General features: G+C 50.8%; 3 protein-coding genes across 6 annotated transcripts; 2 read left to right on the top strand and 1 right to left on the bottom strand.

Annotated features, from left to right (window-relative positions):
• Positions 1 to 16: 16 nt before the first annotated feature.
• Positions 17 to 2,563, bottom strand: emc6 (ER membrane protein complex subunit 6). Of its 3 annotated transcripts, none has more exons than XM_042338573.1 (2): positions 2,507 to 2,563; positions 17 to 1,432 (listed from the first exon to the last, which is right to left on the bottom strand). In XM_042338573.1, the coding sequence occupies exon 2, from the start codon at positions 1,414 to 1,416 to the stop codon at positions 1,084 to 1,086; it is 333 nt and encodes a 110-aa protein (XP_042194507.1). In that variant the 5' UTR covers positions 1,417 to 1,432; positions 2,507 to 2,563; the 3' UTR covers positions 17 to 1,083. The 3 variants fall into 3 exon arrangements, with proteins under 3 accessions (XP_042194507.1, XP_042194506.1, XP_042194508.1); XM_042338572.1 differs by having other exon boundaries at positions 17 to 1,435; positions 2,507 to 2,561; XM_042338574.1 differs by lacking the exon at positions 2,507 to 2,563 and adding an exon at positions 2,139 to 2,167.
• shpk (sedoheptulokinase) lies at positions 1,745 to 8,591 on the top strand. 2 transcript variants are annotated; one of them, XM_042338570.1, is made up of 8 exons: positions 1,745 to 1,789; positions 3,518 to 3,691; positions 4,154 to 4,295; positions 5,357 to 5,540; positions 5,686 to 5,838; positions 6,016 to 6,191; positions 6,734 to 6,934; positions 7,561 to 8,591. In XM_042338570.1, exons 2-8 carry the CDS (start codon positions 3,542 to 3,544, stop codon positions 7,956 to 7,958), a joined length of 1,404 nt encoding a protein of 467 aa, XP_042194504.1. In that variant the 5' UTR covers positions 1,745 to 1,789; positions 3,518 to 3,541; the 3' UTR covers positions 7,959 to 8,591. The 2 variants fall into 2 exon arrangements, with proteins under 2 accessions (XP_042194504.1, XP_042194505.1); XM_042338571.1 differs by lacking the exon at positions 1,745 to 1,789 and adding an exon at positions 2,554 to 2,604.
• Positions 8,592 to 14,970: 6,379 nt separating this feature from the next.
• LOC103180592 (transient receptor potential cation channel, subfamily V, member 1) lies at positions 14,971 to 25,962 on the top strand. The gene is made up of 15 exons (XM_007896535.2): positions 14,971 to 15,081; positions 15,706 to 15,875; positions 16,268 to 16,420; positions 17,176 to 17,316; positions 17,490 to 17,788; positions 18,391 to 18,567; positions 18,781 to 18,939; positions 19,634 to 19,729; positions 20,296 to 20,378; positions 21,250 to 21,415; positions 21,891 to 21,957; positions 22,709 to 23,043; positions 23,721 to 23,848; positions 24,411 to 24,529; positions 24,878 to 25,962. The coding sequence occupies exons 1-15, from the start codon at positions 14,999 to 15,001 to the stop codon at positions 25,015 to 25,017; spliced, it is 2,316 nt and encodes a 771-aa protein (XP_007894726.2). The 5' UTR covers positions 14,971 to 14,998; the 3' UTR covers positions 25,018 to 25,962.
• The last annotated feature ends 326 nt before the right edge of the window (positions 25,963 to 26,288 follow it).

Below are 26,288 nucleotides of genomic sequence, written 5' to 3'. Positions count from 1 at the left end.
AAATATGCACAAAACAGAAGAATCAAACGTAAATTTATTTCCTGTAAGCGGGTACCAGGGCTGTGAATTACAAACTAACAAAGAGTTCATGCTCTTCTGAAGACTCTCACTCCCGTGTTCTCAGAAATGGTCGAATTTCTTGATCAAAAATCAATTCCCTCTCTTTTCGGTCTGCAAATCAGCTGTCATGAAAGTTCACCACAGATTTTACACCACACACAGCCCAGCCCACCAGGACCAGTTGAGAAACAAGAGAAGATTAGCAAACTCGGTCTTTTGATATTCCGGCTTGTAACAGTCCTAAATGCTGGTGTCATTAGTACTCAAATGTCGTGGCGAGAGGCAATGCCACATTTCAGTGGGAACAAAGCTAATGGCAGGTCAATACTACACAAACTAATAACCCTCAACGTACTTCAGACTGTGATACTGGACATTACTGGGCTCTTTGTGTCTGGCGTCCAGACCGACACACGTTTCACAGTTCAGATGCCCACCCAACTCTACCTGACTGAGCTGCAGGACTTTGGTCTCAGCCCATCACCCATTTTGCCATCACGCTGCAGGAGAGGGAAAGTGCCTCAACTCCCAAGTTGAGTGAGTGGTATCACGAGCCTGGGAACTCACTTGGATGGACATCTTAGCACACTAACCGCATGTGGCATTTCATAAGGCAAACCCAACTACCCTGTGCCGAACATTCAATAGCTCGTTACCAGCTCCCAGGACGGAAACCTTCTCCTTAACTCGTCATCCTCTGTTCTGGGTTGCTCATGGCGGTCGCTTTTACAAAGATACAAGACATCCCACAACCACGCGCACAGTCTCCTCCCGCCGTACAAAAGTAATGCCAGCACTATCCGTCTAAAGCAACTAGAATTTCATCTGGTAATTGTGAAAATTCGGTTGGAAAATACGACTGTTTTATTTGCAAATCTCATTAAGTTAACTTGACACACATGCCGGAATCGTTTTTTTACCGTGCAGTTGTCCGCAGGCGAGTCAGAGTCCCGATCCCGGCTGAGAGGAGCCTCCGATCGCCTTGCCTGTCCCAGTGTCCGCCTGCCCACCCGCCCGCCCGGGTCAATATACGTGCACCATGCCGTAGAGGAATGTCCAGAAGAGGATGTAAGTGAAAAGCCCCCCGACCAGTCCGCCGGTGAAGAGAGGCCGGCGAGACTTGAAGTACTTTCTCCATAGGCGCCCGGCTTTGACCGTCAGCAGCAGGGAGAGTAGGAACGACGCCACAAAGTAGAAGACGAAGCCGGTCAAGGCCGTCAGCCCCAGGATACCCGCCGTGGCCCCTGACAGCGCGGACACCGAGGTCCGACAATATTCCAGGACGGCGGCGTTGCCTCGCACTGCCATCTCGCTGATAAACTGCGGCCCGTCTCGCTTGGCGGTCACAGCAGCCATGGTCACCTCGGAAACTCTGCTGGAGGAAAACGAGAGACAGTTTCAGAGTCTGGGAAATTGAGCAGGACTTTGCTCCAAACTTATTATTAATAATAATAATAATAATAATCCTTGCATTTGATACAGCGCCTTATCAGAATACACTGTAAAGCGAATTGATTATCTCAATTGGACTCCTGAAACCAACAAAACTCCCTTCTGATCTCTCTCTCTCTCTCTCTCTCTCTCTCTTTCTCTCCGCAACCCACTGATTTGCTTTGCTCAGGCTCCGGCTGCCCTCTGGCGCCTGAAACCAACTGAACATCCCCCGAGTGTCGCAGGGCCAGATCGGGCTGTGGGGGCACCGCAGCCGAGCAGATCTTTGTCCTCTCCGGTGAGAGCTATAAGCCCCAAATTCCCCCCCGAGAGAGAGAGAGAGTGTATTAGGCGCAGGTCAGCAAGAGCCAAGGATTGGGGGGGGGGGGGGGGAGTCCAGAGTGTGCAGTGGTGGTGATGGTGGGGGTCCAGAGTGTGTGACGGTGGGGGTCCAGAGTGTGTGGTGATGGTGGGGGTCCAGAGTGTGTGGTGGTGGTGGGGGTCCAGAGTGTGCGGTGGTGGACCACCCACCGCTACCCGCTCGGCCTTTGGTTCGCGGGGTCAACGGGAGCTGAGAGGGCGGAGGAGGAGGAGGAGGAGGAGAGGAGTAATAATAATAATAATAATAATAATCGTCGCATTCGGACCCGGAGCCTTATCGCGTCTTCGAGGTCGTCTCAAAGCCCTTCACGGGAATATACCGTAAAGTGTAGTGACTGTGTGGAGTGTGTGTGTGTGTGTGTGGGGGGGGGAGGGCCGGGGCTGCGTGTCTGGTGGGGCCGCTCGGCTGGAGACCCTCGCGAGAGGCCTGAGGGGAGGGCCTGAGGCTCAACAGGGAGCACAGGCCTGAGGCCCCGGGGCTGGGACCGAGCCGCGAAGGCCTCCCCGGGACTCGGGTAAAGAGAGGCCGGGGGTGGGTGGGGGGGGAGGTGGGGAGGCCGGGGGTGGGGAGGGAGGGAGGGAGAGGCCGGGGGTGGGGAGGGAGGGGCCGGGCCGCGGGGTGTGCGGTACTCACCAGCCTGACCGGGGGCGCGCGTGTCTCGGGCGTCAGTGACGGTGACCGACGCCTGCGTCACCGCGCGACCCCTGACCCCGCTCTGCGCGATGACGTAGGTCGGTGCTGCACATCGTCTCCCCCCCACACACACACACAGACCCCCCCACACAGACCCCCCCACATACACAGACCCCCACACACAGACCCCCCCACACACAGACCCCCCACACCCTCCCCCCCACACACAGACCCTCCCACACCCTCCCCCCCACACACAGACCCCCCCACACCCTCCCCCCACACACAGACCCCCCACACCCTCCCCCCCACACACAGACCCCCCACACACAGACCCCCCACACCCTCCCTCCCACACACAGACCCCCACACACAGACCCCCCCACACACAGACCCCCCACACACAGACCCCCCACACACAGACCCCCCACACCCTCCCCCCCACACACAGACCCCCCCCACACACAGACCCCCCCACACACAGACCCCCCCCCACACAGACCCCCCCCACCCTCAACCCACATAGACCTCTCCCCCCCTCCCCCCCACACCCTCCCCCCCACATAGACCTACACCTAAAGACCTACCCTTCCCCTAAAACCTACACCCCAACCCTATTCACTGCCAAACCCGGCTCCCCCACAAACTCCTGCACCAGCTACCCACGCCCATAACCCCCTAACCCTCCCCCCCCCCCCACACACACACCCCCCAGACCCAACCCCACATACATACACACCAACACCCCCCCCCCCACATCCCCCACACCCCAAAACCCCCAAATCGCAGCCTCCCCGCCCACGACGTGATGCCGCTCACTGACTGGCTGACTGATGGTGGCCCCAGACCAGGATCGTGACACCTGCCCAGCCCGCGGGGGCTAACCCTGGGCTGCCGGCGCCTGGAGACGTCCTCCCGACGTGACAGACGCTGCGTCAGTATACAAATGTAAATCTCGCGCGAGTCCGACAGAGCATTTACTAACCACAGTCCATGGCCCCGGCTGGACAGGTTTGAGCTGGTGTCTTGTGTACCATGAGTGCGCCATGTCAGAGCTACGTGCTGGGCTTGGATTTAGGCACCAACTCGGTGAAGGCGGTGCTGGTGGAGTCAAAGAGTCGGATCCTGGTCAACACACAGACTCGCGACACACTGGCCAGCGCCCCGAGCCAGGACGGGGAACAGGTGATGATGATGATGATAATAATAATAATAATAATAACTTGCATTTGACACAGCGCCTTATCACGTCTTCCAGACGTCTCAAAGCGCTCCACAGGATACGCCATCGAGTGGATTAACTCTTGTGTTTTAATTTAATATTTAATTTAGTTTTACGGGCGAAACGCGGCGAAAGTNAAAAAATCCCAAGAGAAATGGCGGCCACATCCAATGGGCCGTTTACACTTAGAATCATTCATTCACCGGGCTTCTTGCTGAGGTTGAAGTGGCTTTTTTAACGCAAGATCAGATTTATCTTAATCTGTTAAAACTAGTCCATAGAGCCTTCAGTATTTCCAGAGACTTGTTAAACACAGAGCAGTAAACCCTGGCGTCGTCTACCAGGTGGAAGAGATACCATTTCAGGGCAGGCTAGGGTTTGGCGGGTGCCTCCTGCCTGTTTGCCAGTTGTGTGTGTGTTTACAGGCTCGAGAGCAGGATGTGAGCAGGATTGTGAGTGCTCTACACCAGTGCCTGGCTGCTCTGCCCGGAAATCGCCTGCACAAGGTGGTGCGAGTCGGAATCTCGGGACAGATGCACGGAGTTGTGCTGTGGGCAGCCAAGGCAGGTAAGAGCAGCCCAACGCCCCCAGTGACGGGTTCATGAAGGGCTGAAGCCACATCGTTTCTATTGGGGAGCGATCCAAAATCAAACCAGCCCGGGCGTTTGTAAGAGGTTGGATTGAAGGCACTGGTGACCAACAACAACAACTTGCAATTATGTAGAGTCCCTCACGCAGGGTAGGGTCCTGGGGGCTCTGGAAATTCCAGTCCCACTGAAATGCCAAAACCAGTAAAATAATTCAAGCGCTCCGAGACGCCTTCTGGCTTTATATAAATGCAAGTTGTTGTTGAAGCTCAGACTTGTAGTCAGGTTATGTGGCCAACTGTGCTGCGCAGATTGCTGCGAAACAACACGTGGTATGAATACACTGATATTATCACATCCTGGACTATTGTTCCACCAACATCAAGCCATTTTATCACTGCTTTGCCAGAGTACACGGTGCACCTTGATTGCAATCACCTTTTGATACGGTGCCAATGTGGGTCTGACTCAGTTGGTAGGACTCTTGCCTCTGAGGCAGAAGGTTGTCGGTTCAAGATCTACTAAACCCACAATGTAGGTTTATACTGCAATACATGGTCGGAGGTGTCGTCCTTCACCTTTATGTGAGACGTTAAACAGAGGTCCTGTCTGCCTGTTCAGGTAGACGTTAAAGATCCAATGGATCTGTTGAAAAGAGAAGGGAGATTCCCCCAGTGTCCTGGCCTACAGTCGTTCAGATAAAATTGGTCACTCTCTTTGTGGACGTTTTGTGGGACACTGTTTTGTGCAAATTGGCTGCTGCGCTTCAATTGCAAATATACAGTCACTTTACAATAAATCTTGTGTAGCAGGTTGAGACATCTCCCAAGTGCTCCAGTATCTCAGCTTCTCCTCCCTCAGCCTTCACTGAGTTCAAGGGCAGCCTTGATGTCTCTGAGCTCTCCCATCACAGACAACAACCACAAATTGCACGTATGGCCCCTTTCACATCGGGAGCACGTCTCTGGGAGCCGGTGGGTTTCCGGTGTCTGGGATGGTTGGTGTTGGGAGTCTGTGATATCTTGCGATGTTCTGTTTCAGGCTGTAGCTGGCAGGCGAGTGCAGATGGTCTGACATTCCTCCCTGAGCAGGTCAGTCAGCTGGTCACGTGGCAAGATGGTCGCTGCAACAGCGAGTTCCTGGCTTCCCTTGCGAGGCCAGATTCCCACATCCTTCCTTCCACCGGCTTCGGCTGCGCCACCCTCTTCTGGTACCTGAGAAACAGGTAGAAATCTCTAAATTACTCTTCAAAATATCATCCGAAGTCGGGAATTATTTTGCCATCCTTCTAAGTGAACGTAAACGCACAGGTATGGTTGGCCAATGTTAAATTGTTTCTCGGTGAAATGTGTTTTGCCGTGTTTCTCCAGACCCGGCTTTCTGAAGCCTTACAGTGCAGCGGGGACTATCCACGACTATGTTGTGGCCATGTTGTGTGGGCTTGAAAAGCCTCTGATGTCTCCGCACAACGCAGCGAGTTGGGGGTATTATAATACCAAAAGTGGGTCCTGGAATTTGCAAATGTAAGTCCGCTTTCTCTTCTTGGTTTGGGATCTGCCGGGTGTCGCCCACAAAACACACAGTAACTACCCTTTACAGCATATTCTGTGAAGCGCTTTGAGGCTTCTCAAAGAGGCGCTGTATCAAATGCAAGGATTATTAGTATTATTATTATTATTATTTGTTTCTTCCTGTCATAGTCTCGGCGATGCTGGTTTCCCCACATGGCTGCTGCCCACAGTGGTGGAGCCGGGCACCGTGGCTGGCCAAACATGTAGCGAGTGGTGTGGGGTGCCCCAGGGTACGGATGTTGGCGTGGCCTTCGGGGATTTCCAGGCCGCTGTGTACTCTTGCATGAAGGAGAAGACTGATGCAGGTAAGAGAATCAACATGTCAGATTGCGCACTTAATGTTGTGGAGCCCTGTAGCTTAGTGGTTAGTCCTCGCAAGCGAGAGGACCTGGGTTCGATTCCCGGGCAGAGCGAAACATTGGGCAAGTTTCCTCACTCCACACACACGCACAACTCTGTTTACCTCGCAGTAAGTCAGAACCCGGGTGTCAATCGATTGGCGGATCACTTTTCCGGGGGTAATAATCCCTTCAAAATAAAATAACAATAATAATTTGGTCACTCAGTTTGTGGGGACGCTGCTGTGCGCTGCCGTGTTTCGCCCACAGAATATACAGTCAAATCACTTTACAGTGTATCCTGTGAAGCGCTTTGAGACGTCTCGAAGACGTGACAAGGCGCTGTATCAAATGCCAGGATTATTATTTTTATAATATTATTACTATAATGTTATATTTCCGGCGCATTTGCTGGTAAATCGGACAAAACACTCTGGCCCCGATTCATTTTTTTTTAGACAGAAGCTGTTTGCTAGACCGGTTCAGTTACTATCTCTTTGGTTCCCCAGTTCTGAACATCAGCACCTCGGCACAGTTGACTTTTGCCCCGGCCCCAGGATTTGAGCCACCGGCCCAGCCTAACCCAGGAGCAGCCGTTGCCTATGTGCCGTACTTTGACGGGACCCACTTGGCTGTAGCAGCGGCTCTCAACGGCGGGAACGTGTTGTCCACCTTCGTCAGGACGGTGACACAGTGGATGCAGGAGCTGGGTAAGAAGCTGAGAAGTATTCGTAGAAGGTTCGGGTGATTGTCTGCTGTGCGCAGTTGGCTGCCGCAGTCAATTCACTTTACGGTGTATTCTGTGAAGCGCTTTGAGACGTCTCGAAGACATGCTAAGACGCTGTATCAAATGCAAAGTTTATTATTATTATTACTGTCCAGTTTACCGATCAATGTGTTTCTTCCTCACCTCTAACTACCCAGGCGGTCTGCCCCTTTTTCACTCAGTGTCTCTGTTCCCTGTCTCCCTCAGCCTCTGTCCCCTAACAAGTCAGTTGACTAACAACTGGGTTCCTACTTACCGCTAGGTAAACAGAGGCGTGTGGAGTAAGGAAACTTGCCTAAGGTTTCGACCTGAATTGTGATGATAAAACGTGAAGTGAAAAATGCCCAAAACTGCCAGCGTCGCCCAGTCGCCACTGAGGACAATTCGGGCAGTTTTGGGGGGGGCCTTTCAGACTTTTCAGTTCCAGTTTTTGTGGTGTGGTGGAGATTTTAACAGTTCCCCAAGACCTTTTGAAACGGTTGAGGATCTGAAGGTAGCACAGGTGAGAAAGCTCTAACCGGGTTGCCCTCGGGGATGGTTAATCTCCGCATTTTATTCCCCTTTTCCTAGGCCTGGATGCCCCGGCGGAACCCATCATCTACTCCCACTTGATAGACGCAGCCCGTGACCTGCCTCACACTGATCTCACCATTCAGCCAACCTTGTTAGGAGAGAGGCATTTGCCTGGTCAGCTGGCATCCGTGCTTAACATCTCTCCAACCAACCTGTCCTTGGCCCACCTAACCAGAGCCCTGTGCCGTGGGGTTGTGGAGAACATCCATTCCATGTTGCCATGCAGGCAGCTGGTGGAGGCGGGGGTGCGGAGGATTCTGGGCAGCGGCAGCGCCCTGCTGAGGAACGAGGTGCTGAGACAGGAGGTGGAGAAAGCCTTCCCTCTGCCCATCCAGTACGAGCAGGAGACAGATTCCGCGTTCGGGGCTGCTCTGGCCATGATGGGTAAGCAGTAGCCAAAGGCTCAGACCATCGAGACAATATCTAATGACAATGGTACCATATTGCTGATGGCAGTGATTGCTGATGGATAAAGAGGGTGTGGAGACACAGCACCTTTGGGGACGTCCTCCTGACGTGAAAGGTTCTAGATCAATGTTGGGGGGGCGGGGGTTGTGTTTTACTTCATCAATGCTGGAGCCTTTTTGAAGGATGGAATAGATACACCAGGAGGGAACGGGCAAGCGAGGGTTGGGTAGGAGGGGGGCGAGAAAAACAGAGAAAACCAAAAAGAAACACAACATTTTTCCACCGGAGAATTCCTCACCGGGTCACTGAGTAAAGAGAGACAGCGACACAGGAGCATTGCACCAACTGCAGGAGAGCATTGCTCAGTGTCCTGCAGGATTGATTCCCACTGGTCCTGTCTGTCTTTTGCACCAGCGTTGGTCAGATATCATCAGAACTCAAGTGTGTTGTCGGCTTTGTGATGGAGCCAGGCAGTCAGCCTGGAAGAGCAGAAGCAGGCAGTTGACAACCGATCTCATACTCTTACAACATTTCTTTGCTGAAGTTTCCAATTTTAAAATGTTAATTCTCATTAATTGTTAAATTTTACGATTTTCAATTCGTTGCCAATAAAATGGCTGAAAGTTGCTGATTGTAGTTTGTCGTGATTTGTGCAATTCCAAAGGACAAAACACACTGAGGTTTATAGGTTACGTTGAGTAATCCCGGAAACTATTAGGCACAGGTTTGCCAGAGAAAGCCAATGTCCCTGGTTTAACGCAAGTGTGTGTCAGCCTGGCTCACGCCGTGCATTTCTGTGGTTCTAAGGAACAGATATTTTTTCCCCCTCTTAATCTTTTTCTCAGTGAGGATGAATTTAGTTTGATGAGCAACTGGCAGAGTCTTGGTCTCTCGCTGTGGTTATAATATCTATCTAATGTTCCTGTGAGTTTGCGACTTAAAACTCGGGCAACTCAACATTCCTCTCTACTGACGTGAATTAATGAATATTTCACGTTGCTTTCCTCATTGTCGATCAGTGCATTTGAAATCTGCATTAATGACCTTGGGACGTCCTCCCGACGTGAAAGGCGCTATACAAATGTAATCTTGTTGTTTTTAAGAAAACGGTGTTTCAGTGACCTGGTTAACAACAACAACTTGCATTTATATAGCGCCCTTCACGCCGGGTAGCGTCCCAGAGAGCTTAACATAATAAAAACGACGTGTTTTCGGGTTCGAGGTTATATCGGGCGGTCAGTGGGTGGCAGAAGGCTGGAGATTGACAACCTTCAAAAATGATCCTTTTCGCACTCTCCTCCACACCTTAGCGTTAGTCCACACATCGAGGAACATATTGTAAGCACTTACAGCGTTGCTGACTTCTTGTGTGTCTGAAAGCTCTTCAGCTTTTATTGCCTGCTAATCACCTGTTTTCTGAGCAAAAGAGTCTGTTAATGGCTTTCACAGCCTCCCGAGACTCCGTGTATATTACATTACGCTGAGCAGAGAGCTTCTGGGCTTGGTTTCAAGAGCAAATGCACCCTTTTCGAATTTATCGATAAGGTACTCAGGCTGTGCTCTGATATGCCCAGGGGACAGAGTAAACAGCATCTCTCACTCTCGTCCACTGTGCTGTCTCTGTCTCCTGACTATTTTAAGAAGCTAACCTCATAAATGAGATGGACAGCGCTGGCAAGCTGACTTTCCTTCCTTCTTCTCCTCCTCCTCCCGTGCACGCCTTCATCCCTCCATCCGACCGAACCCAGCCCCTGGTCGCCATGAGCTGAGCTCCACCCTCGGTTGCGGAAAGAAAGTCTTCAAGACAAAGGAAATTGATTGTAAGATAATCTAACGGTTTCTTCCGCCAGAGGACGTCTACCAACACATCCGAGAGGATCTGAAACACTGTGTTGCTACCCATGGTGTAAGTGTGCCATATACGCTCTCCCTCTCTTTCTCACCCTGTCTCTCTATCTCTTTCTCTCTCTCTGTCTTGGCAGTTGTTTGTCATCTTCTGGACCATCCTGAGCTTTGACAATGAACACCTGTCCTTGTCAAGTGGTTGTGGATTGGAAAGGAATGGGAGTTCCCTGTATTTTGTGCAGAAATGAGTCAGTTCTGGACAAAACAATTGTTTCAGATCCACAAAGCGTTGTGGTCAGACGGAGCTTGCTCGTGTTGTATTTATGTTTGACTTATTATAACCGTTTAATTCCTCTGGTTTCTACTACAGAACACTGACTGTCAGGAAATCCAACAAATGAATAAGTGACGAAATAAATAACGTGGTCCCTCAATCCACGAATGTTTACGGGGCTCTTCTGTGTGCAATTGGGGTTGGGGGTTTGCCGTGTTTCACCCACAAAATATACAGTCAACCCACTTTACTGTATATTTACAGTGAAGCACTTTGAGACATCTCAACGGAGTGATAAAGTGCTATATCAAATGCAAGGATTATTATTAATAATTATGTTGTGTTTTGCAGGTGAATGCAAATAACAGCCACCGCAAGTCCAGGTTTACAGGTAACATAACATAACATGTAGGAGCAGGAGTAGGCCATTCGGCCCTTCGAACCTGCCCCGCCATTCAATCATAGCTGATCTTCTAATCTAATGTCAGGTAATAACATAACGCTGCCTTATCCCCATATCCCTTAATCCCTTTTGCAATAAGAAATATTTCTATCTCAGTCTTGAATATGTTCAAGGTATGTCCTGTCATAGACTTTTCTGAGGAGGTGACAGCCCAAACTGACTATGATGTAGTATTTCTAAACTTCCAAAAGGTGTTTGACAAAGTACCTCACGAAGGATTCCTTCTCAAACTGTGGTTACTGGGTATCAAGGGCAAGATATGGACGTGGATTCAGGCTAAGCTGATGCTTCAGTGCGGTGCTGGGGAGGTGTTGCATAATCAGAAGTCCCGTCTGCCTGTTCAGGTGGATATTAAAGATCCCACGGTGCTATTTGAAAAGAGAAGGGACTTTCTCCTGAGCACGAAAAATAATATTGGTCGCTCATTCCGTGGCTGTTTGTGGGACACTGTTGTGAGCAACTGGCTGCCACGTTTCGCCCACAAAACACACAGTCACTACACTTTTACAGCATATTCTGTGAAGCGTTTTGAGATGTGATATCAAATGCAAGGATTATTTTATTTATTATTACTACCAGGAAAGGTGGTTGAGGCCAGGACACTGGGTCATTGAAGGAACAGCTTGATCCTGTGACGAGAGCGTCTTGGGGTGGATGTGCTGGAGGGATGAGATCAGGAATGGGCTGAGGGACCTTCTTCCTCTGACCATCTCTCGTGTCGCTACGAACCAGGAGTTTAGAGAACAGAAACTTTGGCTGTTTGTGTAACTGGGAAGAGGTTGTGGGAAATTCTGCTACGTCTGAGAATATTCTGCGTGACACGGATGGAGGAGAGGGGATGAAGCCGTGTTTTGACTGTCATATTCGAATATGTCTCAGTCTTCCAACCAGTGAGGTTTGAGATAAAGGAAGTGGTCAGAGACACACTATTGACAATACTCTCACGCCACAGTTTATAAAAACAGACAGATATTTACTGATTACAGGCTACTTCAACCCAGATCCCTTATTAAAAGGGAACTTACTTTCGGTGGGAAACACCCAACAACGCAAGTAGAGCCAAACGGGTAGAGGGATGTCTTCTTAACAGTATTGAAACGTCCCGATCTCTCGTCGCTGGTCGTAGAAAGTATCTGTCGAGCGGAGGAATCCAATCCTGAGAGACGTCAGCTAAAGACAAGAGATCAAGAGGGTTTTTTATTCCCATCCCAGTGCCATCCCTGTGAGTAACCGCCATCCCTACCCTGGAGCAGGGAAGTTTTGCCCTCACTTTACACTCAGCACGCGGCACGCTGCAAGACAGATGTCCGGGCATTTGGTAGTCCTGCAGATTAGTGGAGGATTATTAACAAATTAATAACGTGTTCATTCAATCCACGGTATTAATATAATTATTCTTATTATTCGGATTCTCCGGACTCCGAACTTTAAGATCCATTCAAACCGTGTTCGTATTTTAACGCATTTTAAGTAAAACCCTAACACGCGGAGTGAGCAGAGACATTCTGAGGGACAGAAGCTACTTTGAATTATTTTGTTGCTTCTAAGCTCTGGGAAGCTGCGTTACAGTGACTGTGTGCGTGAGACGGAGATTTACAAGCCAGCCTGATTAATACACATTCAGGCTGGTAATGTTAAGCGCTCTGAGACCCTGTCTGGCGTGAAGGGCCCTACAAAAAGGCAATTTGTTGTTGTTGTATGTTCGTGTTTAGAGCCGCTCCGAAAGCCACTGAAACCCTGGTCCGTGCTTTAGTCACCTCTCGGCTGGACTAGTCTAATGTCCTCCTCGCCGGCCTCCCCTCCACTGCCATCCATAAAATCCAGATCAATCAAAACTCTGCCGCCCGCATTCTCACCCGCACCAAACTCCGCTCCCCGACCCCCCCAGTCCTGGCCAGACTGCACCGGCTGCCTGTCCCAGAGAGGATCGACTTCAAGATCCTCACCCTTGTATTCCAATCCCTGCACTCCTCTGCACCCCCGACTTCTCTGACCTCCTCTCTCCTCAAAACAGTACCCGTTACCTTCGTTCCTCCGGGTCTGGCCTCCTCCTCGTCCCCCGAGTCCTCTGCTCCACCCTCGGCGGCCGTGCCTTCAGCCACTACGCCCCGAGGCTCTGGAACTCCCTTCCTCACTCCTTTTGCCTCGCCCCTCTCTCCTTATTTTCAGGTCTTTGCTGAAGACCTTTCTCTTCGACCGCGCCTTTGGTCTTTTTTTTCTCTACGGGGGATTGTTAGCCAGGACGCCAGGAGAAACTCCCTTCTGTTTTCGAATAGTGCCATAGGATCTTTAACGTCCACCAGAGGAAGCACAGACAGGACCTCGGTTTAACGTCTCATCCGAAGGACTGCACCTCTGGTGATATAACGCTCCCCCAACACTGCACTGGAGCATCAGTCTAGACTGAGCTCAGAGTGTCGACGTGGAGAATCAACGCACAACAGTTTGATTTAGGCACGACACACACGCTCACTCGCACACACACTCACACACACACACTCACACGCACTCACACACACACACTCACATGCACTCACACACACACACACACTCTCACGCACTCACTCACTCACACACACGCGAGTCTGCTTTTCAGCCAGACACATTGTACTTTGTTTAATGTGCCAAAAGAGGATTTGAAGCAGGAAACCAACAAGAATAAAGATGATTCCCGTCAGTTGGCAGATAAAAAAAATATAATTTGCTTATGTGGTGGTGTTGTGAGAGGAAGAAGTGTTTGCTGAGATAGAGCTGATCACACAGGGAAGTGAGAGGGCATGCTGACACCCAACAGTTGCGTTTTGAATAGTAATCATTAAAGACTCGATAATAATAATTATTATAATTATAATTCTTATTAAAGACTTATAGCGTTGATGGTGCAGAGAGAGAGAGTGACAGACAGAAGCATTGCAACAGCTCTGTCCCATCGCTAGTGAAATTCTATTGTTAAAATTGACATAGTTATTGTAGGAATGTGGGAAGCAATTTGGGAACTCGCTCCAAATCGTAGGTTGTCACTCAGACTACGTGTAATACAGGGTGTCCACAAAGTCCTGTGGTACAGTCAAACACTTGTCCTGAAACAGTTAAGTACATTACGCCTCAATACAATTATCACCAGCCTTCCACCCGTTTCCGTTGTTGGTCAGTACGCAGTTGGGAGCGAGAAAAAGTATGGGGTAACAGGACTTTGTGAACACCTTGCATTTCATTAACGTTTGAAGCAGTCAGGAACTGTGTACAAATCCCGTCAGGCAAGTTGTGCAAATCGGCTTTGGCGATGACGGCCGCCAATGGGAATTTCCCAATGTAATCCCACATCATCAAGCCCACCGCCACGTAACATTGAGCACAATTCCTCGTGGGAAAACACTCCTGTATGTTGTGTAATAACACACTGCGTGTTGCTGACTATAACACTATTATTGGCTGCCACCGTTCGCCTACAAAATATACAGACAATTCACTTTCCTGTGAAGCGCTTTGAGACGTCTCGAAGAAGTTATAAGGCGCTGTATTAAACGCAAGGATTATTATTATTATAACAACACACCACGTATTACTGGCTATAACTGTATATAATGTAATAACCCACCGTACAGGATACAGGACTGTGCGTATGATATAACACCTCAGATTATCTCTCTTTAATACACAGGACGACCAAAAATTTGTGATAAGTCTTGAAGAAATTATGATTTTGTTTAGATAATAGAGTAGCTGAAAAGTAAGACTTTTTGGTCAACCTAGATTACAGAAGCCTTTTGGAGTCCTGTAGCTCAGTGGTTAGAGCACTCGCCTTGCAAGCGAGACACCTGGGTTCAATTCCAGGCAGAGCGAAACCTTGGGCAAGTTTCCTTACTCCACACAGAGCCCAATAATAATCCCTCCAAAACCAAACAATAATAAATTGGTCATTTTCAATCCGCGGCTGTTTGTGGGACATTGCTGTGCACAATTGGCTGCCGCGTTCGCCCACAAATATACAGTCAATTCACTTTACGGTCTATTCTGTGAAGCGCTTTTCTTCACTTTACAGTGTATTCTGTGAAGCGCTTTGAGACGTCGAGAGGATGTGAAAAGCGCTATATCAAATACAAGGCTTATTAGTATTATTATCTGACCTTGTGTGCGCTTGGTATTTTGTGTAGGTTCGCTGAAACGTTACCCCAGTACCTGTTATCGGTGTGTGTTTGCCGAGTCGCTCCTGTGGGATGAGGCGAATGGACAATGAAGACCCTTCGGAAGCGACCGAAACAACAACTGTGAATGCAGACACGGACCACGTGTTCACCGAGGACGAGAGCTCGGACAATGCCCTGGGGCACGAGGGCGGGGGTGAGGTGTGGGAGATACCACACGGCTTCAAGGCGATGAAGAGAACAGCTCATCGCTACCACTTCGGCCTCAGGGAGTTTGAGGGTTCCAAAACCAAAGTGCCGATGGATTCCTTTTACTCGATAGACTATCAGCTGTCACCGAAGGACAGTAGGTTCGGCTCTCAGGACTCCGTGTGGAGTGGAAAGTAAGGAGGCGGCGAGTTTGGCGTGGAAACGCGCTTTGGGACCCTGCCCTGCGTGAGGGGCCGCTGCGATATAAATGCCGGTTGTTATTATAATTATAATAATCCTCGCATTTGATATAGCGCCATCTTTCTTATCTCGTGGAGTCCTGTAGCTCAGCGGTTAGAGCACTCGCTTCGCAAAGGAGAGGGAACCTGGGTTTGATTCCCGGGCAGGGCGAAATGTTGGGCAAGTTTCCTTACTGCGCACGCCTCTGTTAAACCCAGCCGTAAGTAGGAACCCGGTTGTTGGTTGATTGGAGGATCCTTGTCCAGGGGTTATAATCCCTTCAGAAAAAAATGGTAACAACAGTTTGGTCGCTCAATCCACGGCTGTTTGTGGGGACGCTGCTGTGTGCGATTAACTGCCGTGTTTCGCCCACAAAACATACAGTCAGTTCACTTTACAGCGTATTCCGTGACGTGCTTTGAGACGTCGAGAAGACGTGAAAAGGCGCTGTACCAAATGCAAGGATTATTATTATTGATATTAAGTTTTTCACCTATAACTCCCCCGTTCCCCTCCCCCACGGAACCCACGTACCCGCTCTGACCCGTTCTGACGGTATCTGATGCTCTTGTCAACAGGAATCAAGCTTTCAGACCCCCGGTCAGCAGTGAAACCGACTCGTCACCCAGTATCTACAACCGGCACTGGCTGTTTGAGATGGTGTCCAAAGGCACGGCCAAGGAGTTAGATGGGTTTGAGGAGCATCTGATGAGGAACAAGAAGTATCTGACCGACTGGGAGTACAAAGGTACCACAGGCTGATTGCGTCCTCTCCTGCAGGCACTCACCCAGAGACTGGTTAATAGTGAAGCAGAGCAACAGTGTCGACCAACAACTCACCCCTGGGGAACCGTGAACCCCCATCCACTCCTCACTTCACTCACCCCTCAAATCCTGGTTACCCTGGCTACCCCATCCCTCTCCCTCCAGCCCCCTCTCACAGTCTCCAACCCCCGTCCCTGTGAAACTGGAGCTGAGGTGGATAGATGTTTGTGAGGTCGGGGTATTCAGCGATACGGGGGTAATTGGACTTGAGGTACAGATCAGCCATGATCTTAGAGAATGGCGGAACAGGCTCGAGGGGCTGAATGGCCTCCTCCTGACCCTGTGTTGCTATGTTGCTGTGTTTCTTCCTTTCAGATCCAGAGACTGGAAAGACAGCGTTACTGAAGGCATTGCTGAACCTCAACAACAAGAAGAACGACACCGTCTCCCGGCTCCTGGAAATCGCTGAGAAAGGGAACAACCTGAAGGAATTCATCAACGCGGCTTACACAGACTCTTACTACAGAGGTAATAATAACGCCTTCCTTACACAATGTACAGGTACAGGCAGCGATCGGGGAGGGTGGGTGGGCGGAGGGGATGGGGTGGGGTGGGGCGGAAGCACTAAACCACATCACATTTAGGGGACCCTTTGAACTCTGCCCGCAAAATATGCAACAGTATATTTTTATGATGCTTTCTTGCGTGACTTAATAGTTGCAAACGTGTCAATTACGTGATCAAAACTTGTTGTGTCAAATAGGGGGTGGGGAATAGAGGGGTGTCGGTGGGTGGGGAATAGAGGGGTGTCGGTGGGTGGGGAATAGAGGGGTGTCGGTGGGTGGGGAATAGAGGGGTGTCAGTGGGTGGGGAATAGAGGGGTGTCGGTGGGTGGTGAATAGAGTGGTGTCGATGGGTGGGGAATAGAGGGGTGTACGTGGGTGGGGAATAGAGAGGTGTCAGTGGGTTGGGGAATAGAGGGGTGTCATGTGGAGTGTAAACAGTGGTAGGGAGAGTGAGTGGGTGCCTGGGTGGGTAGGTGGGTGAATGAGTGGGTGGGTGGGTGGTTGAATGAGTGGATGGGTGGATGGGTGGGTGGGTGGGTGGTTGAATGAGTGGATGGGTGGGTGGGTGGATGGGTGGGTGAATGAGTGGATGGGTGAGTGAGTGGGTGGGTGAGTGAGTGGGTGGGTGAGTGAGTGCGTGGGTGAGTGAGTGGGTGGCCATCCAATCCCTGCGCCCCCGGCGCTCCTCACGGGATTTTCGCCGCGTGTCTCCGGCAGGTCAGACGGCGCTGCACGTGGCCATCGAACGCCGCAGCGCCCACTTCGTGGAGCTCCTGGTCAGGAACGGAGCCGACGTGCACGCCAGAGCCAGCGGGATTTTCTTCAAGCAGAAGAAGAGCGGAGACGGCTTTTATTTTGGTAAGTCGGAGAGAGAGAGAGAAAGAGAGAGACAGACATCGACCGGGGTAACAAAGCCAGCCGGCAAATGTGGGCGCAACGCGGCAGCCAACTGCGCCCGGCGGCGCCCCCTCACCACCAGAGCGCGCAGGTTACCGGTTACTTTAATAGTTTAACGTTTTCTGTTTTAACAGGCGAGCTGCCTCTCTCTCTGGCCGCCTGCACCAACCAGCTGGACATCGTCACGTTCCTGCTGGAGAACCCTCACAGCCGGGCTGACGTCTCGGCCGTGGATTCCCGGGGGAACAATGTGCTGCACGCCTTGGTGGCCGTGGCTGACAACACGCCCGAGAACACCAAGTTCGTCACCAAGATGTACAACGGCCTCCTGATGAAGAGCGTCAAGATCAGACCCCTGGAGAACCTGGAGGCCACCACCAACAAGAAGGGGCTGACGCCGTTAAAGCTGGCTGCCAAGACGGGCAAATTGCAGGTGCGGTTGTCGGCCGCAGAGGGATGCACGCGTGTGCTCGCTCGCTCGCTCGCACGCTCACTCACTCACTCACTCACACACTCACTCACTCACTCACTCACTCACTCACACACTCACTCACTCTCTCACACACTCTCTCACTCACTCACACACTCTCTCACTCACACACTCTCTCACACACTCACTCATTCACTCACTGACTCACACACAAACGCACAAACTCTCTCATTCAGTCTCACACTCTCACTCACACACACACTCACTCACTCACTCACTCTCTCAAACACTCCCTCTCTCACACACACTCACGCACACTCGTACACTCATTCATGCCCTCACACACACACGCACACACACACACACACACACATCATCCACTATTAATAATGATAATGTGGTCGCTCAATCTACGACAGTTTGTGGGCTGCTGCAGTGCCGCAATGGGGCTGCCGCGACTCGCCCACAAATCACACAGTCACTACACTTTCCTGTGAAGCGCTTTGAGATGTCTCGAAGATGTGATGAGGCGCTGCGTCAAATGCCAGGTGGGGTGACCCCCACCGATCGGCTGCTGCGCTCACTCACTGAGCTCTGGGTTTCAGCTGTTCAAAGACATTATGGGCAGAGAGGTCCAGGAGGAGGAATGCCGCCACCTTTCCCGGAAGTTCACAGAGTGGGCGTACGGACCAGTGCACTCCTCGCTGTACGATCTCTCGTCCCTGGACACGGACGACGAGCAGTCGGTGCTGGAGATCATCGTGCACGGCACCAAGAACGAGGTAACTGAGCAACACGACACCCGACGCAAGGATGGGGGGAAGTGGGGGGGTGGGGTGGGTGGGGGAGAAAGCGGGGTAGAGCTGGTGGGGGGAGCATTGGGAGGGAGTGTGAGGGAGGGAAGAGGGAGGGGGGGGGAGAGCGGGGCGGAGGGGGGAGGAAGCCCGAGGGGACAGAGCGAGCCTTGTGCCCCGACCCGGTGTCTTGCTTTGCAGTTCCGCCATGAGATGCTGTTGGTGGAGCCCCTCAACAAGCTCCTGCAGGAGAAATGGAACAAGTTTGCCCGCTTCATCTTCTGCGTGGACTTCTTCATCTACTTTGCCTACATGACTGTCTTCACCCTCGTGGGCTACAACAGGAAAGAAAACATGACGGTAGGCCAGCTTCCTTAACGACGGTCTTGATTACGCGTTGGCTCTGCCGTGCGTTAATCTTCCTCACGTTTCTCTCTGAGCTCACGGTCTAAGCTGACCCGCCCATGCAGCCCTGAGGGTCTTTCGGGTGAGACGTTAAACCGAGATCCCAGTCCTCCTGTTCTGGTGGACGTTAAAGATCCATTCGGGAAAGAGAAGGGAGTGTGTGTGTCTCTCTCTCTCTCTCTCTCCCGGTGTCCCTGGCCAACAATCCCCCAGATAAAATCGGTCTCTCACTCCATGGCTGTTTGTGGGACAAATTGGCTGCCACGTTCGCCCACAAAACCCACAGTCACTACACTTCGCAGCATAGGATACAATACATTTATACAGCGCCTTTCAGGTGGGGAGGATGTATGTCCCTAACGCAGTATATCCTTGTGAAGTCCTCTGGGACGTCCTCCTGACGCGAAAGGCGCTGTAGTAAATGTAAGGATTATTATTATTATTATAATACGGAGGGCATTTGAGGCAGCTTGACGTGGTCAGACACTATGTGAAACCACAGGAGCGATTTTAATCCTTTATTTTTGCGCTTGTTTCCGACTCCGAGCCAGTGGTAGCGGGCGGTTGTTTGTCTGTCTGATTGTGGTAATATCCAGGTAGTGACCTCGTGTCCTTGTTCTCTCTTGGCCTTTATTTTATTTGCACACAGCTCCCGTTCCCCATCGAACACACCACCGAGGGCTATCTGCGGCTCACCGGACAGATCATCACGCTGCTCGGAGCATTCTACCTCTTTTTCACAGGGGTGAGAGTTCCACTTGGCATTGCGGAATACGCAGCAGACCTCTTGTCGCAGCAGTTGCCGGGCTTTAGATGAGTCGTTAAACCCAGGTCCCGTCCGCGCCCCTTCGGGTGGAACGTTAAAGAGATCCCGCGGCGCTGTTCGCAAAGAGAAGGGAGTTTCTCTCTCTTCCGCTGTTGCAGTCGGTCGAGGGCATTGTCTGCAGGACACCAGGAGAAGGGCTGTTTGTGGGACGTTGCTTTTGAGAGTTTTGCTGCCGAAAGTTCCCTGTGAATCAGTGCTTGTGTGTGCGTGTGCGCGTGTGTGTGTGTGCGTGCGTGTGTGTGTTAGCAAGCTAACCTACCCAGCGATCGCTGTAACCCATTCGCTTTGCTTCGCTTCCCGGCTGTTTACGGGACATTTGCGCGGGAGAATTGGCTGCCGAGTTCGCCTCGCAAATCGCACGGTCACTACGCTGCTTCCTGTGAAGCTCTTCGAGACGAGCTCCTGAGACCGAAAGGCGCTGTGCCTAAATGTGAGGATTACGATGATTATTCTTGGTATTATTATTATCTTTCTCTCTCTTTCAGATTCACACAGTGATTTTCAGGAGGATGTTCAGGGGGAAGAGCGTGAAACCCATCACGGTCGACAGTTACTGTGACATTTTGTCGTAAGTCTGCACAAGTTTCCCTTGAGTTTCCCGTCGGCCAAGCAGCCGGTGAGTGTCGCCTATCGCAGAGGGTGCCAAATTCCGCCCACTCTTAGCCTGCCCGGCCCCCAAAGTTTGAGTGGGTGAAATAGTCCCGAAATCCCGTCTTATTCCGGAAGCTGGGGAAACTGCAGGAAACGGGATGAGTCGGAATAGAGAGTGGAGGAATTTGGCCACTTCCCGCAGCTGTCCTGGAGGAGAGCTTTGGTGCTGCGCTGGTCATAATAATAATAGTAATAATAATAATAATAATAATCCTTGCATTTGATATAGCGCTTTTCACGTCGGGAGGACGTCCCAAAGCGCTTCACAGAACACACTGTCAAGTGAATTGACTGTATATTTGTGGGCGAATGCGGCAGCCAATTGCGCACAGCAATGTCCCACAAACAGTCGTAGATTGAAAATGACCAATTTATTATTGTTTTTGGTTTTGGAGGGATTATTATTAGGCTCTGTGTGGAGTAAGGAAACTTGCCCAAGGTTTCGCCCTCTGCCTGGAACTGAACTCAGGTCTCTCGCTTGCAAAGCGAGTGCTCTAACCACTGAGCTACAGGACTCCACAAATAATAATAATAATAATCCTTGTATTACGTCTTCGAGATGTCCCAAAGGGGATATACTGTAACGTGAACCGACTGCAGGCTCTGTGGGGCGAAACACGGCAGCTGATTGCGCACAGCGGTGTGTCCCACAAACAGCCGTGGATCAAGTGACCAAATTATTATTATTATTTTTTGTTAACCGTCATTTTGTTAAGCCGTCAGCGTGTCTGGTTTTTAACCCCCACCCTCCCCCCCCCACCCCCCACCCCACTTCTGTGTGGCTCTAGTTTTGTCCAGTCTCTGATGCTCCTGGCTTCTGCTCTGCTGTACACGACCGGCAGGAATGAATACGTGGGCTTCATGGTGATCGCGATGGCACTCGGCTGGATCAACACCCTCTACTACAGCCGAGGGTTCTATCGCATGGGGGTTTACAGCGTCATGGTGCAGAAGGTAAGTGCTGAACAACCCCAGCAAGTGCGTGTGGGTCTGTCCGGGCGTGGAGGGCGCTGTACAAGTGTGATTTGTTGTTGTTGTGGTTGTTGTTGTCTTCAACATAGATGTATTTCACTGTGCGAAGCGGGTGGCTTTGCTGTGTTTTGGGGCACACTGTGTCGTGTGCGTTGTGGGTTCTATGTGTTGTGTGCATTCTCTGTGTGTTTCAGTATGTGTGTGTGTGTGTGTGTGTCAGTGCGTCTCGGTGTGTGTGTGTGTGTGTGTCCGTGTGTGTGCGTCAGTGTGTGTGTCTCAGTGTGGAGTGGAGCAGTTCCACCATTAGATGGAAGCAAAGCCATGTTCTGCTCTGTACGGTCAGTCTGTAATCCAGGACACACTTTGCGTTACCAACTTCAGATGGAGGTTTAGGGAAATTGACATTTGATTGAAAAAAAATGTATGCTCACTGCTTGTCTCCTATTTCTCTTCACAGATCCTCGTGACAGATATCCTGCGCTTTCTTATTGTCTACATCGTCTTCCTGTTTGGGTTCGGGGTAGGTAAGTTGACTCATTTTCTGTCAATAAAGAGCCTTAAGACGGAAACCTGGCGCGGGAAAATGGCCAACGTGGGTGAGGGCCTTCGGGTCACGCTGACATCGCTTCCTTCTTAGCTGCATTTCCTGCGTGTGTAACAGCCCACATGTGCCGAGCACGGAAAGGGATGTTAATAGTGCTTCCTGCACATTGCTCACTGAGTCCAGGCTGTTCAGGTGGACGTCAAAGATCCCAATGACACTATTTTGAAAAGAGAAGCGAGTTTTTCCTGCTGCCCTGGCCAATAATCCCCCAGGGAAAAAAAATAATATCAGCCGTGCGACTGGCTGTGGGGACATCGCTGTGCACAAATTGGCTGCTGCGTTTGACTACAAAATGACACAGTCGCTACACTTTACCGTACATCCCGTGAAGTGCTTTGAGGCGTCTCAACCATGTGGAAAAGGATGCGCTGGATCAAATGCTTGGATTGTTGCTGTTATGGAGCTCTACCCCGCAATCCCTCCGCCTCACCCCCTCTCTTGCCTCCTTCGAGTCCCGTATAAAGACCTTCCTCTTCGACCCGTGCCTTCGGCCACCCTCCCACCCCCACGCCTCACTGCCCTTCACCCCTTCTGACCCCAACTGATTGTCCAGCGCCCTGGGACGTCTTTCCGACGAGAAGGACGCTATGCAAGTTTAATTTCTTCTTCTTCTTGTAATTGATTGTAATTCTTAATGTTGTTGTTGTTGTCGTGACTGTTTCTCCCCCCAGCGCTGGTGACCCTGATCGAGGAAGGTCCCCCCAAGGGTCGAATGGCCACCTCCCAGAAGAACTACCGTCTTTTAAGCAAAACGGAATGCGTGTGCGACTCAGGCTACAACACCTACAAAGATCTTTACTCCACTTTCCTGGAGCTGTTCAGGTTCACCATCGGGATGGGCGATCTGGAATTCACAGAGGACTACAAGTTCAAAGAAGTCTTCATTCTCCTCCTGATCTCTTACGTCATCCTGACCTACATCCTGCTGCTGAACCTGCTGATTGCCTTGATGAGCCAGACCGTCGAAAAGATCTCGAAGGACAGTAAAAACATCTGGAAGCTTCAGGTATACAGATGGAGGGCATTTGTGTGTGTCATTGAGATCGGTATCCTGTCTTATTCCTTGCCTTCGATCATCGTTATGTGTCAGCTGTGGCGCAGTGGTAGCGCTCTCGCCTCTGAGTCAGAAGGATGTGGGTTCAAGTGGAATCACATCAGTCTAAACGCTTATGCTCCAATGTAGTGCTGGGGTGGGGGTTGTTGCATTGCCAGAGGTGCCGTCCTTCGGATGAGATGTTAAACTGAGGTCCCAACGAAAGAAAAAGTAAATAAATAAATTGGTCACTCGATCCACGACTGTTTGTGGAGACGCTGCTGTGGGCAATTGGCTGCCGTGTTTCACCCACAAAAACACAGTCAATTCACTTTAATGTATATTCTGTGAAGTGCTTTGAGATGATGTGATAATGCGCTATGTCAAACACAAGGATTATTATTATTATTATTATTTGTCAGGTGTAAGTCTCGAGAGCGAGAGTTACCAGGTTGCTGTATTGTTGGGTATCACAGGCAAAGCCTGGTCTAGCCTTCATCCATCATCACATGTGGCCACCTTCTTGGGAGAGAGGAGGTCATTGGACAGGGATTAGGAGAGAGATTCTCTGACCGGTTGTGTTCCTCCTTATCCAAGTTTCTTCCCCGGGTTTTGGGGATTTCCAAATCTGACTTACTCTTGTTCTCCAGAGAGCCGTGACCATCCTGGATTTGGAGAGAAGTTTGCCCAGGTGCCTGAGGGACAGACTTCGCTCGGGAGAATCTGTGGTGGTGGGGATGACCCCAGATAATAAAGAGGACATGAGGCGGTGTTACCGGTAAGTGGTGCTAAGCTGGAGGTTTCACACACGCATACACACACACGCACACACACACACAGATGCAGGGGACAAGGCCAGAGATGTTACGTCAAAGGGAAAGAGCGGTGGGGCAGCGGGACTGATTGGGTAGCTCTCCCAAAGAGCCGGCAGGATACAGGCACGATGGGGCCGAATGGCTGTAATATTCGATGATTCTAAGCGTACTCGGGGGGCCAAGGCTGATCACGGCTACCAAGGCTGCAATGAGCAGGAGAGCAGCAACAAGTAAGTGGAGTAGTGTTGAGGTGACACCAATCTTGGGGTTTAACAGGCTGTGATTGCCAGCAGAGTTGGGCTGAAAGCAAGGCTGATACAATACAGTACAAAATCAGATTTGCACAGCACCTTTTACGTCGGGAAACCGTCCCATGGACACTACGTACACTGCCTAGAGAACTCGGGGAATGGACTGAGAAGAGGGGGTTGAACGCACAAGCTTTGAATTCTGGACGTGTTGCTTTTCTTTCCGTGGTTTGTCATGTCGTGTTGCGTCCTGAACCCTTCGATGCCGCCCTCGTAGGATTGACGAAGTGAACTGGACCAAATGGAACACGAACCTCGGCCTCATCAATGAAGACCCCGGCAACTCCAACGTGATCAGGAGGTCTAGCCTGGCTCGCAACAGCAGGTTCCGCCGAGGTAAGAGGGGAAATCAGCCAGAAGGTCGCGGGGTTCAGCCTGACGTCAGCGCTTCTTTGAACTCACGGTCTGGCCTGACAATTCAGTGCAGTGCAGTGGGAGCACAGCATTGTCAGAGGTGCCGTCCTTCAGATGAGGTTCAATATCCTCGACTGTTTCTGGGGACGCCTTTTGCCCACGAAACACACAGTCACTACCCTTGACAGCGTATCCTGTGAAGCGCTTTGAGACGTCTCGAAGACGTGACAAGGCGCTGTATCAAATGCAGGAATTATTATTATTATATTATTATTATTATTACCTTTTCCTGTGCTGATGGTCTAAAGCGCCGGGTGTTTTGCTGTGTAGGGGAGAGCGGCTGGCAGAGCATGCTGCCTCTACTGCGTGAAATGAAGACTGAGAAGCAAGAAGAAATCGAGTCGCATGAGATGGACACGCTTACGGGAAGACGGCGACGGAAGCTCTCGGTGACTCCAAAAGATGTCTAGCGCTCGGTCCGGGGATTGCCTGGCTCCCGTGGGAACGCACACAAGGCTGGGAGCTCTCTGCGCGTGTGGCAGTGCTGGGTTGACACGCCTTGTTGTGGTGATGATTATTTTATTCCATCCACAAGAGAAGGCTGACAGCTTCCTCCGAGCCGAGAGAGCGACACCGACGTCGATTTGGAACCATTCGGGAACCAAAGATACTGATGTCGTTGGCCCTGGCACCTCCGACCTGCTCACACTCCGCTCCTCTAACCTCGCTCAGCTGGCTCCGGCCTCCTGCACGTCCCCTCGCCCCCTCCTCTCTGCCATTGGCGGCCGGGCTTTCAGCCACTACGCCCCGAGACTCTGGAACTCTCTCCCTCCATCCCTTTGCCAGTCTTAGGGTCACACCTGAAGACCTTCCTCTTTGACTCACCCTGCAATCAACTCCCCCCAGGCTCCAGCACCATTAAGCACTTTGAGATTCTTTCTCCCGCATGTGAAGGGTGTTGTATAAATGCAAGTTGTTGTTGTTGTTGTTGTTTACCTGTCACAAACACTGGTCACTAACACTGGACAGCACGGAGGCTGAGAGTGGAGATAAACATAGCATTTTGTGTATGATTGTCTCTTGGCTGCTGTAACACTGAGAGACGCCGGGATCCAGGATTTTTGGCCCCCAAAATACAGTCAGTTCACTTAACAGCATATTCTGTGAAGCGCTTTGCGACGCCTCAATGATGTGCTAAGGCGCTGTATCAAATGCAAGGATTATTATTATTCTCACCTGAAATACAAACGTACTCAATACAAGTCGTCCTGCATTTTATCGCTTTACTCCACTTATTGTTATTAAGCAGATTAGTGATCATGGACGTGAACGATGACATTGTATCTACACTTAATGTGGTTTTACCGTCACACGAACAAGCAGTAAACTGGGTCTGTTCCAGTGGAGGAGAATCTATTTCTGAAAGACTGAATTTCCTTCCTCATTTATTGTGTATCATAAGTGGATGTGAGATATTGAGCAAACTTCAAGTCCTGTCTTTTGCCAGCGAGAGATACGCCCTATGGCTGTATCAGTGCCTGTGAGTACATGTCTCTGACTGTGTGTGTGTGTGAGAGACTCTGTGTGTGTGTGTGAGAGACTGTGTGTGTGTGAGTCTGCCTGTGAGTGTATGTCTCTGACTATGTGAATATGTGTATGTGTGTGTCGGTGTATCTCTGACTCTGTGTGCGAGGCAACAGTTTCTCTCTATCCACTCTACCGAAATCCCTCCCAATTTTGA

Source organism: Callorhinchus milii, unplaced genomic scaffold (genome assembly GCF_018977255.1).
Source record: "Callorhinchus milii isolate IMCB2004 unplaced genomic scaffold, IMCB_Cmil_1.0 Scaffold10, whole genome shotgun sequence".
NCBI lineage: Eukaryota > Metazoa > Chordata > Chondrichthyes > Chimaeriformes > Callorhinchidae > Callorhinchus > Callorhinchus milii.
Note: the sequence above shows the minus strand (reverse complement) of the source record. Positions and strands in the feature narration are given on the sequence as shown.